At 42.5% G+C, this 20,449-nt stretch overlaps 1 protein-coding gene across 2 annotated transcripts in view; it reads left to right on the top strand.

Annotated features, from left to right (window-relative positions):
* Nucleotides 1-11,172: 11,172 nt before the first annotated feature.
* COG3 (component of oligomeric golgi complex 3) overlaps nucleotides 11,173-20,449 on the top strand; it is a 77,827-nt gene continuing 68,550 nt past the window's right edge. The window contains exons 1-3 of one of the 2 annotated variants that reach the window (XM_066380869.1): nucleotides 11,173-11,835; nucleotides 17,047-17,193; nucleotides 19,439-19,500. In XM_066380869.1, coding sequence (XP_066236966.1) covers nucleotides 11,665-11,835; nucleotides 17,047-17,193; nucleotides 19,439-19,500 — 380 coding nt within the window. In that variant the 5' untranslated portion in view covers nucleotides 11,173-11,664. Of the gene's footprint in view, nucleotides 11,836-17,046; nucleotides 17,194-19,438; nucleotides 19,501-20,449 lie in introns of those variants that run through there. The other variant, XM_066380870.1, reaches the window with a different exon arrangement.

Here is a 20,449-nt window from a genome sequence, read left to right on the forward strand (position 1 = left end):
AAGAATATCAGAAAAGCAAATAAGTCAAAGAAAGAGGTTTGTTTATGCAAATGAGATGCAAAACCAATTCATTTCATTGGTGAAAATACACTATACAAAAGGCTGAAAGTACTGGGATATCTACATGTTCCTTGACCCCCTAATTTTTGTGAGCAGTGTAGTATTTCTTCAGGGTAGATCTATTAAACACTTTATAGAACAGGATCTTAACCTGTTTTGTTTTCTCTGCTTTCTGAAAGAGTTGATGAGATTTGGAAGCTTCTAACCAGAAGAACATTAAGGACTTGGGAGACTTGGTCTCTTGTTCTCAGGGATGCTGCTGACAGTCTCCATGCCCCTGGATATTGATTAAATGTGACAAGGTTATTTAGCTTTTATAACCAGAATGAAAAAAATGGTTATTTTTGTTTGCTTGTGAATTTGTATAATCATTGATGCTAAATGTTGTTGATCCATGATATAAAAAAATGCCTCCTGTTTGTTTATTCTTGGGCTAGAAATAGTATATATTATATTATATAAAATCTATAAAGTTTTCATTTCAAGCTCTTTGTATTTCAAGCCTTTGTATTTCAAGCTCTTTATTTAAACATTGTTGGAATATGTGGTATAAACCTTGATTCATTATTTAATAAACGGGAGTAATATATGACTATAAAAATGACTTGTGGTTATTTCAGATAAATGGAAACATTTAAGACAGGCTCCAAAGAGCCCAGCAGGCTGGAGGAGAAATAGCTTCTGTGGAAATGGCTGCAGACAGCTCTCTGCCTAGGCAAGGTGTTGGGATCACCTGATTGCTTGGCTACCTGTGTGACTTCCCATTATCTGAAATATTCTGCACCCCACCAGAGGCCAATGAATTTGCTTCGTGGGCCGGATTGGCAAGACACCCTGGAGATTGAGAACACCAATGTGATGACTTTAGTGCCCTGAACTTTCAGGTTCCCTCAGTCCTTCCAGCATTAGATGTTGGCCTGAGGCAGTAGCTGGATTCTTTGGTTAAATGTGGACCGGGCAGCTATACCTCTGGTTGGCATACAATAGACAATGGATGAAATACACAAATGTGATTCATTAACTTTTTTTTTTTTTACTCAAAAAGTATTTTCTAGGTACCTTTTTATTTTATTTTATTTTTTTTATTTTTATTTTATTTTTTTTTAATTCATTTTAGAGAGGAGAGAGAGAGAGGAGAGACAGAGAGAGAGAAGGGGGGAGGAGCTGGAAGCATCAACTCCCATATGTGCCTTGACCAGGCAAGCCCAGGGTTTCGAACCGGTGACCTCAGCATTTCCAGGTCGACGCTTTATCCACTGCGCCACCACAGGTCAGACGGTGCCTTTTTATTTTGATGACAGGGACAGATAGGGACAGACAGAAAGGGAGAGAGATGAGAAGCATCAATTATTCATTGTGGCACCTTAGTTGTTTATTGATTGCTTTTTTCATATGTGCCTTGACCGGAGGGCTACAGCAGAGCAAGTGACCCCTTGCTCAAGCCAGCAACCTTGGGCTCAAGCCAGTGACCTTGGTCTTCAAGCCAGTGACCTTTGGACTCAAGCCAGAAACCATGGAGTCATGTCTATGATCGCACGCTCAAGCCGGCGACCCTGCACTAACGTTGGTGAGCACACACTCAAGCCAGTGATGTCAGGGTTTTGAACCTGGATACTCTGTGTCCCAGTCTGATGCTCTATCCACTGCACCACCACCTGGTCAGGCTAGGTGCCTGTTTTTTTAACATTTGAATTAAACATAGTAGTTTGTTGAAGAAATAGAACTGGAAAAAGGAGGGAGACTGTTTCAACTCTCTACCAAAGAGATTAGATGGCATACCCATACATGACTTTGTATGGAGGTAAGTGAGAACACCTGGCTGCAGCTGTGTCTCAAATGCCTGAACAGTAGTACTACTTTTCCCTTGGAGCATTACACCTGTGAGACACATTTGGCTTTAAATCCAGGCTGTTGTTAAAGCGGCAGCTAGGAAGTCTATAGGGTAAATTTTCAGTAGATTATAAGTAGATTATTTGGAAGCAAAGCATGGGAGCAAAAGACAAGGGCAGAATGTAAATCTGTTTTTTGAAAGCTTGATGCAAATAATGGAACCAAAAGCACCACGAGCAAAAAGCAGGCAACCTCTCTGTCAGTGTGTCCCTTCCTTAAATAAACCAGTCTGTCCATATAATGGCTTATTGTGTGGCACATGGGAAGAATGAGTTAGATTTCAGCCTGTTGACCTGGAAAGATGCCCATGATAAGTAGGAAGAAGTTGAGTTGTAGACTCCTAACTATACCATAAACTCATTTCTTAGGGAAAAAAGTATAAACTTACATAAGTAGGGAATGGACTTAAAGGGTGTACATTAGAATTCTCCAGAGAACAGAGCTTGTAGGGTGCGTGTATATGCATGTTTATGTGTGTGTGCATGTATGAGTGTGTGTATATACACACCTATTTTAAGGATTAAGATCATGTGATTGTGGACTGGTAAGTATGAAATCTGTAGGTTAGCAGACTGGAAACTGAGGCAGGATATCTTTTTTTAAAATTTAATCATTTTAGAGAGGAGAGAGAAAGAGAAGGGGGAGGAGCAGGAAGCATCAATCCTATATGTGCCTTGACCAGGCAAGCCCAGGGTTTCAAAACGGCGACCTCAGCATTCAAGATTGATGCTTTATCCACTGCACCAGCATAGGTCAGGCTGAGGCAGGATTTCTATGTTACAGTCTTGAGTCAGAGTTCCTTCTCTGGGAAACCTTGATTTTTTTCCCCTTAAGTTTTTTAACTGATTGGATGAGGCCCACCCATATTATGAGAGAGAGAGAGAGAGAGAGAGAGAGAAGGACAGACAGGAGGGGAGAGAGAGATGAGACACATCAACTCATAGTTGTGGCACCTTAGTTGTTCATTGATTGCTTTCCATATGTGCTTTGACATTGGTGGGGTGGGGCTCCAGCCAAGCCAGTGACCCCTTGCTTAAACCAGCAACCTTGGGCTCAAGCCAGTGACCATGGAGTCATATCTATGATCTCATGCTCAAGCTGGCAACCCTGTGCTCAAGCTGGCCACCTCGGAATTTTAAACCTGGGTCCTCAGCATCCCATGTCGGTGCTCTATCCACTGTGCCACCGCCTGGTCAGGCAGGAGTACAATTTTTTTTTGTTTTTGTTTATTCAGTGAGAGGAGAGGAAGCAGAGACAGACTCCTGCATGCACCCCAACTGGGATCCACTAGACAAGCCCACTAGGGGGCAATGCTCTGCCCATCTGGGGCATTGCTCTGTTGCTCAGCAACTGAGCTCTTCTTAGCACCTGAGTTGGAGGCTGTGGAGCCATCCTCAGTGCTCAGGCCAACTCTCTCCTGATCAAGCTATGGCTGCAGGAGGGGAAGACAGAGATAGATAAGGAGAGAGAGAGAGAGAGAGAGAGAGAAGCGAGAAGGGGAGGGGTAGAGAAGCAGATAGGTACATCCACACGCTTGGCTGGCACTCTACCACTGAGCCAACTGGCCAGGGCCCAGGCTGGAGTAAAATCTTAAAGTCAACTGATTGCAGATGTTATTCAGCATCTATAGAATACTTTCACAATAACATCTAGACTAGTATTTGCTGTATAACAGGGCACAATAGCCTGGCCAAGTTGGCACAAATTAACCATCACAGAATAAAAATTATTAATATTTTCTTGAGGCAGAATTTTATTATGTTAGTTTTAAAAAGCTAATATTTTTTTATTTATTTGTTATTTTTGTAAGAGACAGAAAGGGAGAGAGATGAGGAGCATCAACTGGTAATTGTGTCACTTTAGTTGTCCATTGATTGCTTTCTCATGGGCTCAAGCTGCTGACCTAAGAGTTTCAAACCTGGGACCTCAGCGTCCAAGGTTGACGCCCCCTCCACTACACCACAACCGATCGGCGCTAGTGTTTTAGAATTTAAAACAAAAAGGCATGGCTTGGAATACAGATGTCTAAGTTATGGTAAGTGTGGGGAAATGGGGATTGCAGAAATATAATATATTATTTATATTTTAATGATATAATATTTCTAAAAACATATTTTGTCTATCAAAGTTAAAATTTAGCTGGTAGAATAAATGGGAAACTTACTGTTTATTTCAGTTTTTTTTTTTTTGTTTTTTTTTTTCCTTTTTCATTTTTCTGAAGCTGGAAACAGGGAGAGACAGACAGACTCCCGCATGCGCCCGACCAGGATCCACCCGGCACACCCACCAGGGGCGGTGCTCTGCCCCCCAGGGGGCGATGCTCTGCCCATCCTGGGCGTCGCCATATTGCGACCAGAGCCACTCTAGCGCCTGAGGCAGAGGCCACAGAGCCATGCCCAGCGCCCGGGCCATCTTTGCTCCAATGAAGCCTTGGCTGCGGGAGGGGAAGAGAGAGACAGAGAGGAAAGCGCGGCGGAGGGGTGGAGAAGCAAATGGGCGCTTCTCCTATGTGCCCTGGCCGGGAATCGAACCCGGGTCCTCCGCACGCTAGGCCGATGCTCTACCGCTGAGCCAACCGGCCAGGGCTATTTCAGTTTTTTTAATTTCAGTTTTTAACTATTTGTTTTTTATTCAATGAACTTAATATATTATAATTAAAATTTTTAGCCTTCTTTTTTTTTACAATATGGGAAACCTCTAGACATGTACATCATGTGAACTATGTACCTATCCTGTAAACTTCTGGAGTGTTTTACACAATTCATAGTCTCCCTCTGACCATACTACTTTCAAATTATACTGTTTGTTGCATTATATAGCAGAGAGATCTACATTTTTTTCTTATGAGGTTTTGCTTCATTTGTAGTCTTGCAAATATATTTCTGAAACACTCCGCCTTTCTTTATGGATAGAGAAGCTATTGCAAATCTTTCCTGAATATATGTGTGAGAGTTCTGATGATTCTAGACTTAAAAGGAATCCACATCATAGAGCTAGGCTTACAAGTATCAAGAACTGCTGAAGGCCATTGGCAGACTTCATCTTGAATTGAATGAAATAGTATATTTTTGAATCAAATAGTAATTTACTGTACTATTTTGTGCTTTAAAAAAATAATATATAGTAGATAATGCAATAAATACTTGTTGCATTAAATAAAAGCAACCTACTAAGATTTGATCATTACTTCTGGGATTCTTGTGAAAGGGAGAGAGAGAGAGAAACATTGAACCTATAACCTTGGCATGTTGGGACGATCTCTAACTGAGCTACCCAGCCAGGGCTCCATCTTACCCATTTCTAAGAGTACAGTTTAGTGGTATTAAATACATGTACATATTTGTACAATCATCACCACCATCCATTCCTATAACTCTTCATCTTGTAGAATTGACACTCAGTACCCAGTAAACAATAACTCCTCATTCTCTCCTTTTCACAGCTCCTGGCAACTACCAGTACAGTTTCTGCCTTTATGATTTTTGACTAATTTAGGTACCTCATATATGTAGATTCATTCAGCATTTGTCCTTTAGTGACTGGCTTATTTTACTCAGCATAATGCCATATAGATTCATCCATGTTGTATATGACAGAATTTCCTGCCCCCCCCCTTTTTTTTTTTTTTTTTTTTACAGAGACAGAGTCAGAGAGAGGGATAGATAGGGACAGACAGACAGGAACGGAGAGAGATGAGAAGCATCAATCATCAGTTTTTCTTTGCAACACCTTAGTTGTTCATTGATTGCTTTTCATATGTGCCTTGACTGTGGGCCTTCAATAGACCAAGTAACCCCTTGCACAAGCCAGTGACCTGGTGAGCTTCGCTCAAACCAGATGAACCCGCGCTCAAGCTGGCGACCTCAGGGTCTCGAACCTGGGTCCTTGGCATCCCAGTCTGACGCTCTATCCACTGCGCCACCGCCTGGTCAGGCTTGTTTTGTTTTTGACAGAGAGAGAGAGAGAGAGAGAGAGAGAGAGAGAGAGAGGCAGACAGACAGGAAGGGAGAGAGATGGGAAGCATCATTTTTTTTGTTGCAGCGCCTTATTTGTTCATTGATTGCTTTCTCATATGTGCCTTGACCAGGGAGCGACAGCAGAGCAAGTGACCCCTTGCTCAAGCCAGCGACCTTTGGGCTCAAGCCAGCAACCATGGGGTCATGTCTATGATTCCACACTCAAGCCAGTGACCCTGCGCTCAAGCTGGTGAGCCTGTGCTCAAGCCAGATGAACCCCTACTCAAGCCAGCCACCTTGGGGTTTTGAACCTGGGTCCTCTGCATCCCAGTCAGACACCTATCCACTGTGCCACCGCCTGGTCAGGCCAGAATTTCCTGCCTTTTTGAGGCTGAATAATAGTCCATTATATGTACAGACCATATTTTGCTTATCCATTCATTGTTGATGGACACTGAGTTGCTTATACAGTTCAGCTACTGTGAATAATGCTGTTATGAAACATGGGTGTACAAATATCTCTTAGAGACCCTGCTTTTACTTCTTTGTGTATATACCCAGAAGGGGAATTTCTGGAACATAGGGTAATTTTACTTTTAAACTTTTGAGGAATTGCATACTGTTCCACAGTGACTGTACCATATAACAATCACAGCAACAGTGCTCATGGTTCTACTTTCTCTACATCCTCGTCAACACTTGTTTTGTGTGTGTGTGTTTTATATAGTAGCCATCCTACTGGGTATGATGTATAATATCTCATTATAGGTTTGGTCTGTATTCCCCTAATGATTGGTGATGAGCATCTTTTCATGGGCTTATTGGCCATTTGTATATCTTCTTTGGAGATATACAATTCCTTTACCAATTTTTGAATTGGGTTTTTTGTTGTTGTTGTTATAGAGTTTTAGTTGTTTTCTCTATTTTCTGGATATTAAACCATTGTTAGGTATATATGACTTACAAATATTTTCTGCCATTCTGTGGTTGCCTTTTTACTTTGCTGATAACATTTTGATGTACAAAATTTAAAATTTTTATGGTGTGTAGTCTGTCTACTCTTTTGTTACTAGTGTCATGTCCAAGAAACATTACAAAATTCAATATTGTGAAGATTTCTTTTTCATTTAAAAATTTTTTTCTGTGAAGATTTTATTCTATTTTTTTTTAAGAGTTTTATTGTTTTGGTCACACATGATATGAATATGTGTGTGTATCTTATATGTACATATGCTCGGGTACATGCAATATGAGTGTTTACTATATCAGTTTGAGTTGACTTATGCCAACAATTACTAAAACTTGAATTAAATAAATATATTGTAGGAATTACAATAGAAAATTAAAACTGCAGTTGTATTTGTTACGTAGTCTGGTGCTTCTGAAAATAAGCTAATCACCAGCTGGAAACAGGACTTGTGTTATGGAGTATAAATGTGGGTCCATTATAGGAAATTTATACTTTTTTGGTAGGGGTATGGGGCACTAGATAATATTTGTCCATACAGAAAAGAGCATTAGAGTCTAAAGCAGAAAATTCAGTATATTGTATACTACACTTTCTACTATATTGTGAGTAACCACTGCATTGTTTAAAAGTATATACTTTTAGCCTGATCAGGTGGTGGCACAGTGGATAGAGCATCAGACTGGGATGTGGAGGACCCAGGTTAAAGACCCCGAAGGTTGCCTGCTTGAACGCGGGCTCATCTGGTTTGAGCAAAGCTCACCAGCTTGGACCCAAGGTCTCTGGCTTGAGCAAGAGGTTACTCAGTCTGCTGAAGGCCCATGGTCAAGGCACATATGAGAAAGCAATCAATGAACAACTAAGGTGTCGCAATGAAAAACTGATGATTGATGCTTCTCATCTCTCTCCATTCCTGTCTGTCTGTCTCTATCTATCCCTCTCTCTGTCTCTGAAAAAAAATAAAAATTAAAAATAAATAAATAAAAAATGCTAGTATTCTGCAAAATTAAAACACTCCATTAAAACTGCTACCATTGTTTCACTGCTCTTGTCTTTTGTTCACCCCTACAGAGCCAGCTGGTGGCTAGGCATAGCTGTCCTTCCTTATCTCCCTCAATTTTTCAAGAACAATTCAAGCATTATTGTGTTGCATATCTACCATCCTCTTCCCTTGTTTGACCTCACAGTAGCTCATTAAACATTCAGCCTTGGCCCAAGTCTTTTCCATGGGTACCATGACCTTTATTGCAAACCTTTAGCAGCATGAATGAATCACAAGTTGGTAAAAATATTTTACAGAATTTGACATAACATTGAGAAGAAAGCACAGTGATTGTGGATTTGGAAAAATCTGTAATAGAAATGCATTTGAGAGAGACAATGTTTATATTTGTTCCTTGAAGGATGATGTTTGGTGAAGAATTGTCATCACAACACTCAACAGGGTTACCTTCATTTCTGAGATTTTTAGAACTAGCGATTATTCTGGTCTGAGAAAGAGAAAGTGTATTTTAGGTACTTAGATAGATAGATCTACATATCTGTATATATCTACAAGATGCCTTTCTTTAGGAAATTGTGGTGGATTGATGTGATGGAGAAACAGTGCTCTGAAGCTGGGTTAAATAACTAAAATGAAAACCTTACTCTTTAATGCAGAATACATTGCAAAATAAAAAGGAGGAGGAGGAGAAGGGGGAGGAGGAAAAGGAGAAGAAGAAGATAGTTACCTATTAGTAATCTCAAATGTTTTGGAAGTTTCCTTTGGGCAATAGGATCATATACTATATCATACTTTTTAATTATATCACAACCATTTTGCCAAAGAGATACATATATTCTACAACATTAGAGTTTTTAACTCTTGATTTTGAGATCATTTTAGACTTCAGGAAAGTTGCAAAAGTACTTCAGAGTTCAAATGTGCCTTTCCTTCAGCTTCCCCTAACTATGAACATAACTATGAACAATAATCAAATCTAGGAAATTAACATTGGCATAATTCTATTGCCTAAACTACAGAACTTAATGGAATATCTATATTTTATCCTACTGTTTTCCCTTTTTCTGTTCCAGGATCCAATCCAGGTAACAACACTGCATCTCCATATCTCCCTTATCTCCTCCAATATGTAACAGTTCCTTGGTCTTTCCTAATCTTTTATGACCTTGACATTTTTGAAGAATAATGGTGAGTTGTTTTGTAGGACATCCCTCAGTTTGAGTTTGCCTAATGTTTTCACATGTTTAGAATGTGATTTTGCATTTTTTGGCAAGAATACCACACATGTGATATTGTATTCTCTAGCTATCATGTTAGTGATGGATAAAATGGCTACTCAGCTGCCATCTTGAGAACAACACAGGCCCAGAGAAGGAAGGATTGGCTTACTTAGTAACCTTGCCCAAACTGCCTCCACCCTCTTGCAGCCAGTTGCTGATAGGAGATGGTTGAGCCAGAGTACATACAGATTATTTATTTATTTTTTTGTATTTTTCTGAAGTGAGAAGTGGGGAGGCAGTTAGACTCTTGCATGCGCCCAACCAGGATCCACCTGGCATGCCCACCAGGGGGTGATGCTCTGCCCATCTGGGGCGTTGCTCCATTGCCACTGGAGCCATTCTAGCGTGTGAGGTGGAGGCCAAGGAGCTGTCCTCAGCGCTGGGGCCAACTTTGCTCCAATGGAGCCTTGGCTGCGGAAGGTAAGAGAGAGCTAGAGAGAAAGGAGAGGGGGAAGGGTGGAGAAGCAGACAGGAGCTTCTCCTGTGTGCCCTGGTTGAGAATCGAATCTGGGACTTCCACATGCTGGGCCAACGCTCTACTGCTGAGACAACCAGCCAGGGCTACATACAGATTTTTTTTTTAAGTCTGCTGGATACATAGTCTCTTATCTACTCCTTTTTTTCCCTTTAAATGTTTGTATTTATTTATTTATTTTATTTTTATTTTTTACAGGGACAGAGAGAGAGTCAGAGAGAGGGATAGACAGAGACAGACAGACAGGAAAGGAGAGATGAGAAACATCAATCATTAGTTTTTCCTTGTGCATTGCGACACTTTAGTTGTTCATTGATTGCTTTCTCATATGTGCCTTGACTGCGGGCCTTCAGCAGACCGAGTAACCCCTTGATCGAGCCAGTGACCTTGGGTCCAAGCTGGTGAGCTTTTGCTCAAACCAGATGAGCCCGCACTCAAGCTGGCAACCTCGGGGGTCTCGAACCTGGGTCCTCAGCATCCCAGTCCAATGCTCTATCCACTGCACCACCGCCTGCTCAGGCTACATACAGATTTTGAGGAGCTGTGGTGCTACTTCAATCCAAAAACAGAGGAAACTGTCTTGCACCAGTAGATACAGCAATGTCAGCCGGTTTTGCCCCTGGCACTTTGATTATCCTATATAACCCCTGCCCTATTCCTCCCTTGGGGCTGACACTCTTTGTTGGTCTCAGCCTGCTTGCACCCAGGTGCTTTTTAAAAGAAATTGACCTCTTTGAACACACTATCCCTGTGTTTTAGGTTCTGCCGTGGTTTCTGCCTTTCAGTTAGGAATTTTAGGATGATGATGTTGACTTTGATCACTTGGTTAAGGTGATGTCTGTCAGGTGTTTCCACTGTAAAAGTTAATAGAATCCTTGCTATTTACATATATCTTGGGGAGATCATTTGGTACAATGCAAGTTTTTGTTTCTCCTCAAACTTTCACTCACTAATTTTAGCACTCACTCCTAGATCTTGCCTATTACAATTTTTGCTATTTCCCTTATTCTTTCCACATTTATATTTTGGACTTCTGTAAGGTAGAGTTGTCCCTTCTCCTCCACTTACTAATTCAATTGTTTATTTATATCAGTATGGAATCACGAGTATTTATATTTATTTATGATCTAATACTATCAATATTTGGTTTCTTGCTCAAGTCTACAACATAATTTAAATGGAAGAATAGTATTCCAAGTACATGTCTGAGCCATGAATTATTGATGGAATTCTTAAATGTTGGGTATTTAGGTTGTTTTTGGTTGACAGTACTATACTGCTCACAAATATTAGGGGATATTTTAAAATGAATATGAAGCGATTAAAAAAGAGCCATTTGCTTTTCTTTTTTATTAAACAAGAACATCAGCAAAGCAAACAAGAAGTCAAAGAAAGTTGTTCAATTATGCAAATTAGATGCAAACCTAACTTTTATTTCATTGGTGAAAGTGCACTATACAAAAGGCTGAAAGTACTGTAGTATCTACATGTTCACTGATCTCCTAATTTTGGTGAGCACTTATTAATGATGTCTGATGCACAGAAATCTTGCATTGGTGGTTTTGATCCAGGCAGCCAAAACTGGCAACAAGTCTGCAAGACAATCAACCAGTACACACACTCCACCCACACTACCCAGTTGTAATCAGAGTAGATCCGGGAGCTCAGGAAAGCCCTGCTTGCAGTCACTTAGCACAATTGTCGTGTACAATACTTAATGATAAAGTTGTTGATGTTGAGGAAAAGACTTCCGGTAGGGGCATGTCTATTTCCGTCAGGGTCTTTATCCTTCCGCCTGTACGTTTACATTGCCACCGGAAGTGTCTGTCCCCATTTAAAGCCACGTCTGTTCTGACCTCAGTCCCGCCCACACCGTGTGAAAGCGTTTCCGGGTTCAGGTTATTCCTGCTCGGTCTGCTCCGCCCCGCTGTCGGTGCCTTGCTGGAGACCCCGGCTCTCCCGGAAGTGGCCCGGGCCTGTCTGTTCGGGTCCCCACCGCCCCGCTGGACCTGAGGGCCGTGGGGGCGGCGGCAATGGCGGAGGCGGCGCTGCTGCTGCCGGAGGCGGCGGCGGAGCGGGACGCTCGGGAGAGGCTGGCTCTCTGGGATCGGAGACCCGACACCAAGGCGCCGCTTACCGAGAGACAGACGGACTCGGTGCTGGAGCTGAAGGCGGCTGCGGAGAACCTTCCGGTGCCTGCCGAGGTGCAGTGACAGGCGGGATCTGGGCTGGGGTGTTCCTCCGGCGCGCGGGTGGACCCTGGCCTTGCAGACCCCTGTCCAGGGTCTCTGTTCCCTCCTCCCTGATCACGGTGGCGGCTCGGGTGGGAGAGGCCCCTCACCAACCGGGCGATCGGTCCTCACTCTGCCGGCGCCCGCCGACTCTCCCGGGGACGACTGCTAGGGCGTCCAGTGGCCGGTGGCCACCGGCTCCCAGTCCTCCTACAGCACGGGGCGGTTGGTGAGGAGCCCTGCCCTAGGAGCCTTGCCCTGGGCTTACTGCCCCGGGGGGTCCCTGACGTGAACCGAGGCGTAATCGTACTGGCCACCATCTCTGGAGAGGCACCGAATCCGGGTGTTTGCTTCAGGACAGCCTCCTGTTGGTATTCCTTTACCACCTTAATGAATAACCCAGTGTCCTTTTCCGTGAGGCAGAAAACTTGATCCCGAGTGACAGTTTCATTTATCGCACCTAGAACAGTGAGCTCTCCGTCAAACGCAGGTTGTGGGAGATCGACTTATGCGACCTATTTATTGCAAAACAATGAAAATGAATTTTCTTTGAAAGCTGGGTCAGTACATTATCAGATAAGGCTGGTTTTAGTGTCAACTTTTCTAGTCCTGATTACCATTGGGATATTATACCTGTTTCTGCTTGTGTGATTCAGTTCAGTTATGATGGCAAGAAGTACATTTTATGAATTGTCAGATGTTCTGCCATCTTTTTCTACTTACGAGGTCAGGTTTAATTTTTATTTTTTTTCATAGTTCTTTAAAAAATTTGTTTAAACTCATTTTAGAGAGAGAAGAGAGAGAGAGAGAGAGGGAGAAAGGAGGGGAGCAGGAAGCATCAACTCCATATGTGCCTTGACCAGGCAAGCCCAGGGTTTTGAACCAGTGACCTCAGCATTCCAGGTCAAGGCTTTATTATCCGTTGCGCCACCACAGATTGTGCCATCACAGGTCAGGTGTGAGGCCAGGTTTAGGAGGATTATTTTACTAGGGATGATAGTTACTTTTGACATTCAAAGCACTTTTTAGAACTTTAAACAGTGTTATTACACAAAAGTGTCACATAATAGGATATTTCCCTACTTTGTACACAATTGTTCTTACTCTCCACAAAAAGGCAACTTCTTAATTTTTCATTTGGATGATGGCAAGCATCCTGGTAAACTTGCCTCAGTGATTTAAATTGAAAACAGTGTTACATGGCTTTTGCACTTAGTTATCAGCGATGTACAAATGTATTGTATTTTCCTTTCAAGATACAAAAAAAAATTATGTGTAGTATGGACAACGACAGAAGTAAACCATTATATGTTGTCAACTAAAACCAGTAACTGATGGTTATAGTGACTTTCTTAAACATTAGCCATCTTTTTCTTCAGTCATCTCCTTCAAGTGACTTTTCTGAAGTTATAGATGAGGAATGCTGCCTTCAGCTTCCTCACACTGTTCTTGTTAATAATGGTAAAGCACTGTTCTAGGATTAGAATATGCTACCGCCTCCCCTTTCATCTCCTCCACCACGTCCTATACTACCTCCTCTACCACCTCCCTGTCCACCTCCCCTTCCACCTCCTATACCCACTCTCCTCCCCCCCCACCCCTCCCCTTCCACCTCTCTCCACCCCCTTCCATCTCCCCCATCACCTCCCCTTCTACCTCCTATACCCCCTTCCATCTCCCCCATCACCTCCCCTTCCCCATCCTATACCCCCTCTCCTTCCCTCCCCCACCCCTCCCCTTCCACCTCCCTTCCACTCCCCTTCCACCTCCCTTCCACCCCCTTCCATCTCCCCATCACCTCCCCTATACTCACTCTCCTCCCCCTCCCCCACCCCTCCCCTTCCACCTCCCTTCCACCCCTTTCCATCTCCCCCATCACCTCCCCTTCCCCATCTTATACCATCTCTCCTCCCCCTTCCCACCCCTCCCTTTCTACCTCCCTTCCACCCCCTTCCATCTCCCCCATCACCTCCCCTTCCCCATCCTATACCACCTCTCCTCCCCCTCCCCCCTCCCCTTCCACCTCCCTTCCACCCCTTTCCATCTCCCCCATCACCTCCCCTTCCCCATCCTATACCACTTCTCCTCCCCCTCCCCCACCCCTCCCCTTCCACCTCCCTTCCACTCCCTTCCATCTCCCCCATCACCTCCCCTTCCCCATCCTATACCACCTCTCCTCCCCCTCCCCCACCCCTCCCCTTCCACCTCCCTTCCATCTCCCCCATCACCTCCCCTTCCCCATCCTATACCACCTCTCCTCCCCCTCCCCCACCCCTCCCCTTCCACCTCCCTTCCACTCCCCTTCCATCTCCCCCATCACCTCCCCAGCCACCTCCTACACCACCTTTCCCTTCCCCTCCATTTCTCCTTCCCTTTCCACTTCCCCTTCCACTTCCACTTCCACCTCCCCATCTACCTCCTACAGTCCCCTTCCCATCCACCTCCCCTCCGCCTCCCTTCCCCACCCCCCACCTCCCCTTCTACGTTCCACACCACTTCCCCTTCTACCTCCCACTCTACCTCCACCACCTCCCAGTCAGCCTCCTCTACCTCCCCTTCCCCTCCCCCTCCTTGTCCAACTCCCCTTCCACCTCCCTTTCACCCTCCCCCTCCTCCCCTTTACCCTCCATTCTACCCTCCATTCCACTCATCTGCCCATTCTAGGGTCTTTCTCTCCTTTAGGAATTTCTAGGACTACAGCTTCTGCTGCCGTTAACAGAGGCCACTCAAGCAGCATCCAGTAAAGCAGTTCATACAACCTTAGTTGGGTCAATGATTCCTTTTTACACCACATTCTCAAAATCTCCAAGTATAGTGTCATTTCTACCTTCTGAAGAACTTTGCATAATTTTCTCAACTATTGATGATCCCTCTACACCTGCATTCTTAGCAGTGCTCATTGCAGGAATATTGAGTGGTTTTAAAACAATTTCTATACCAATTTTTTGATCTTCATTAATTGGATTTAATGAGTCCAAGGCTGGAATGCACCAAAGCAGGGCACAGCCCCTCCCAGAACAGTTATTTCTTCCACAGCAGCTTGGGTGGCATTGCGGGTGTCCGTTCCTCTGTCTTTTTTGTGTGTGTGTGCAGAGTCAGAGAGAGAGACAGATAGGGACAGACAGACAGGAAGGGTTGGAGATGAAAAGCATCAATTCTTTGTTGTGGCACCTAAGTTCATTGATTGCTTTCTCAGATATGCCTTGACCCCGGGGGCTACAGCAGAGTGAGTGACCCTTTGGACAAGCCAGAGAACTTTGGCTTCAAGCCTGTGACCTTTGGGCTCAAGCCAGCGACCATGGGGTCATGTCTATAATCCCATACTCAAGCCAGCGACCCCACGCTCAAGCTGGTGCCTGTGCTCAAGCCTGATGAGCCCGCACTCAAGCTGGCGATCTCCGGGTTTCGAACCGGGGTCCTCTGTGTCCCAGTGTGACGCTCTATTCACTGTGCCACCGCCTAGTCAGGCACCAGGGTAATTTTTTTTTAGTAGTGAGGACCATTTTCTTTCTGTTGGATTTAGTAATTTGTGTGTGTGTGTGAGTGTGCACGCGCGCGTGAGTGTGAGAGAGAGAGAGAGAGAGAAAGAAAAAGAGGAGAAACATCAACTCATAGTTGTGGCCCGTTAGTTGTTTATTGATTGCTTCTCATGCATGCCTTGATGGGGAGGGTGCTTCTAGCCAAGCCAGTGACCCCTTGCTCAAGCCGACAACCTTGGGCTTCAAGCCAGCGATCATGTCGATGATCCGACACGTAAGCTGGTGACCTCGGGTTTTTAAACCTGGACCTCAGTGTCCCAGATTGATGCTCTGTTCGCTGTGCTATCACTGCGGACTTATTAATTCTTGATAAAATGCTAAAATAATTTGCCCTGAAATTTACTTATAATTTACTCTTACAGTTTTCTTAAAGGTTACGTGACCTTAACACATGATATTTAATTTTTCTGAGCCTGCCTTAGTCTTTATTAAATGGTGGTCATAATAGTTCTTATCTTGTGGGAGTTGTAAGAATTGAAATGTATGTCGAGTGCCCATGGCAGGCTTCCTGCTAGTATTTTTTATGTGCGTTTTCCCTCCCCAGTGTTAAAAGAATAGATTAGAATCTTATGATCCTCAGCTCGTATGGTTGTCACTCGGACCAAAGGTAAGAAAAAAAGAGATTAGGTGCCTCAAGGAAGGTTCGAAGACTTAATTTATACCTCTTCAATGATATGCTGCAAACACAGAAAGTAATACAAGGTTTGATTTTGGGAATAAATTGAATTTATTATAAAAGGGATGTTCTTCCACTCAGAACTGTGGAAGAAGTAAAGTTTGGGAGAGAAAGGTGTATTTGCTTGTTTTTCCTGTTCAGCTGGTCAAGCAAGGCTTGACAGTTTATTGTAATCAATATTTAATATATTAGTGTTCTTATTGCGTAAACTATGTAGTAGCATTCTAGGACTGCCAGTCAGGAACCTAGATCTGTGCTCTTCTCTTTCCGGTGGTAAATGTCTGCTCCATTGGAAGCCAGGGCAGTATAAGTGAGTCAGAGGTATTCAGTCATCTCCACTTGAGGAGTGATTGAGAGGTCAGAACAGGAAAGTTTGTGACAGTACTACCCTATTTCCTGATTTGCCATTCTATTCCAGGTGTTTGGAGAAAGGAAGATAGCTTAGTAAATGTGCCTAATGGGAGATTTTTTCATATGCTCTTAAAAAGCAACTTTAAAAATTATTTCTTGGTCCTGGCCATTTGGCTCAGTGGATAGAGTGTTGGCCTGGTGTATAGATGTCCTGAGTTCACTTCTGGTCAGGGCACACAGGAGAAACGGCCATCTTGCTTTTCTCATCCTCCCTCTCCTCTTTCTCTCCTTCTTCCTCTCCCATAGCACCTGGCTCGATTGGTTTGAGCGAGTTGACCCTGGGCACTGAGGATGGCTCCAGGGCCTCTACCTCAGGTGCTAAAAATAGCTCTATTGCTGAGCAATGGATCAATGGCCCAGATGGCCCCCTTGCAGGGGGCTTGCTGGGTGGATCTCAGTTGGGGTGCAATGGGAGTCTGTCTGACTCCCCTTCTCTCACTTAGTAAAAATTAAAAGAAGAAAAAATATCATTTCTCTCTCAAAACAACTGAGATGTAAAACCAATCTTAAGAGAATTTTCAAGTTATTTAAATATCTTTGTGGTTTTTTTTTTTCAAGCTCCCAATTGAAGACTTGTGCAGTTTAACCTCCCAGTCTCTGCCCATTGCACAGACTTCAATAGTACCTGAATCTACAGAAGACATTCTCTTGAATGGTTTCATTTCATTAGAGATGGAAGAAGAAAAAATTGAAACTGCACAGCAGGTGAGTGGCAGTATTGTTTTTAAGGATGCTTGATTATTTCAAATGTCTCGAGACAGGGCTAATAAAAAGGTCCTAATTAAAAGTTCTGAACATTTGAAAGTATAGTAGTTAACATCAAATCTTTTTAGAACATTCTTGATTTTGTGTTAGTTGTGGCTATTAAGTATTTTAAATGAACCTATTGTCCTATTATATTTGCAATACAGATAAAATATGATATTTTAAGTTTGGATGTTGATAGGTTATTATATTTATAAAATATTTTAATATTTTATGTACTTTTGACTTCCCCAGTGTATGTCTGTGTTAACCCCCCCTCCAGCATACCATGTGTATATGCACGTGCACACACACAGACACACTCTGCATATTGCTAGCTAATTTCTTTTCTTTTTTCTGGTTGATTGATTTTAGAGAGACAGAGAGAGAGAAGCAAGAGAGAGAGGAAAAACGAGAGAGAAAGAGAGAGAGAGAAAGAAAGAAGCACTCATTTGTTGTTTCACTTAGTTCTGCACTCATTGGTTGCTTCCTATATGTGTCCTGACTGGGAATTGAGCCTCCAGCCATGTGTTTCAGAATGATGCTCTTACATACTGAGCTAACTGGCCAGGCCAGTAATTTCCTTTTTAAAGTCCTAAATATTCTTTTTAGATGAACCTTATAACTATTTTTAGTAATGTAGCATATATGATCTCTTGATTTTTACTTACTCCTGATGATAAACCTAAATGTACAGTAGTTTCTTCTGCCATTCCTCCGCTCCTCTCTCTGTCCTGTGTGGAACTAGGGCTGAGGCACGCACTGAGTGAATCGTCACGCCAGTGCTCTGACTGCGTAGGTAGCAAGTTGAGAGAAGTGGTGCTACAAAGTGATTAAGAGGTCTCCTCTGGAGTCAGGTGAGGGTCTGAAAGGCACCTATATCACTTAGTATCTTTGTGAGCTTAGGAAAGTTATATCTTCTTAGGTCTTTAGTTTCTTTATGAGTAAAACACTGATAATTCGATACCTATGTCGTAGGATTTTTGCGAAGATTAAATAAGCTAATGTATGTAAATGCAGTGTATGGCAGGTGCACTGTGTTCAGTTAACAGTAGCCAACGTACTTGTCAAGTGTAGTGTCTTGGGGAGAATAAAGCATACATTCACTTCAAATCCAACGTGTGAATTACAGAAGATAATCTTGCACCGGGTCTGAGACTTATTTGGACTATTAAAATATCTTCTGGATTAAATTTGCACCTATATATCTCTCTTTAAATTTAAAAGATCTATATTGAATTATAATTTATGTACAATAAAATGTAACCACATTCAGCGTGCAGCTTGATGAGTTTTGACAAGTGTGTATACCTCTCTAACTACCACTGTGATCAAGATATAAATATTTCCATTGGCCCAAAAAGTTCCCTCATGCTTGTTTAAGGTCAGCCTCCCCCATCTCTTGTTAGTGATAGATATTTTCAAAATACAGGGCCAGAATTCAAACCTAGGTTTAGCTGATAAAAAAGTCTGTCTTCTTAAACCAGTCTGTTATATTATTTATGAGTTTGTATTCTCACAATTCCTACTAGAAAATACTAATATTTACTCAGACCCCTATGTTACCTACTCAGATCTGGCAAATCAGCAATAGGCTTTAGCCTCTCAGGAAGAAATATTTCTTAAGTATTATATCGGGGTCAGGAACCTATGGCTCGCGAGCCAGATGTGGCTCTTTTGATGGCTGCATCTGGCTCGCAGACAAATCTTTAATAAAAAAAAATTAAAATGTTAAAAATATAAAACATTCTCATGTATTACAATTCATTCATTTCCTACCGCTCATGTTCATGGTTGTGGGTGGCTGGAGCCAATCACAGTTGTCCTCCAGGACACAAAATTTTTATTGGATAATGCGTAACATACACGGGTCGTTGTATGGCTCTCACGGAATTACATTTTAAAATATGTGGCGTTCATGGCTCTCTCAGCCAAAAAGGTTCCTGACCTGTGTATTATATCTTTAATACTCTTTCTTCCTTAACTCTGAAAATAGCTCATTGTTTTTAGTGTCCTTTGGTTTTCCTAACATGTAAGTATTGATTGTGCAATTAAATTATTTCTTGGTTTAAAACTAATTATTAATGTTTGAGCCCCAAACAATAAGAATTAGTGTTACCCTTTTCACTTGCTATTTAGCATATAGCAACTTCTCATTTTGCCTGTTTTAGTTCTGTTGATAGTATAATAATCTTTATTTTTCCAGTTTTTCTCATGGTTTGCAAAATTACAAACTCAGATGGATCAGGATGAAGGAACTAAATACAGGTATGTGGCTCTTGCATTTGTTGACTGTCCTAATTTCTAGATCACAGTCATCTGAAGCATTTTGTAATCTGTGTCTCTAAACAAAATTAAAATACAAAGAAAACTCTCCACAGCAATATTTTCTTTAAAAATAGCCAGGGAGAAGATTTGGGTCAACTTGTATTAGAAGTTGTGTGATTAAAAAAAATTTTTTTTTAATTAGTAAGTTGTGGGTGGAGACACTGGTTTTAAGATAACTCTAGAAAGGTTTGGGTACAAGTGGGAATTTTATAGGAACTCTAAAAGGTGCTTGTTGCTTTTCCTGAGATGGAGAGACCCAAGAGACGTTCAGGATGGCCGCCTAGGTTCTAGAATGTACCCATGTCATTCTGTTTGTGTATATTGATAGCATGGGAGAAATGATGGTGTACAGTGTCTGGCTGAGGTGGGGACTGCGGCTTGAGCATTTGCATTCACTGAACATTTATTAAGTGATTATAACTGCTAAGCATTGTGTTAGGTTCTTTGATGTCTGATTCCGTTTAATCTTCATAGCAACTCTGTGAGGACAGGCAATATTATTCCCATTTTATGAATGAGCAAACTGAGGTCTGGAAATATTAAGTAACTTGCCTAAGGTCATGGATACTTGGGGCAGAGCTGAGATTTGGACTTAGGTGTTCTAATTCCAAGTCCAGACTTTTTCCTGTGACATCACACTCTCAAGGGTAAAAGTGACCTGAAACATTGACTACTTGATACCTTGGGATGGCCCTGGTGTCCCAGTCTTTGAAAGTTGAGCTGGGGGTTTATTGAGCCTTACATGTGACAAGCCATTGCTAGCTTCAAGGCTGATTTCTTTCATTGCTCCTTTTAGTTTTAGTAATTTTCTTTCTTAAGCATAGAAACTGTTTGTATCATAGCTTTTGGTACATTTCTGAATGTAATTAACTATAGTGAATAGGTCTGC

Source organism: Saccopteryx leptura, chromosome 4, assembly GCF_036850995.1.
Source record: "Saccopteryx leptura isolate mSacLep1 chromosome 4, mSacLep1_pri_phased_curated, whole genome shotgun sequence".
Lineage (NCBI taxonomy): Eukaryota > Metazoa > Chordata > Mammalia > Chiroptera > Emballonuridae > Saccopteryx > Saccopteryx leptura.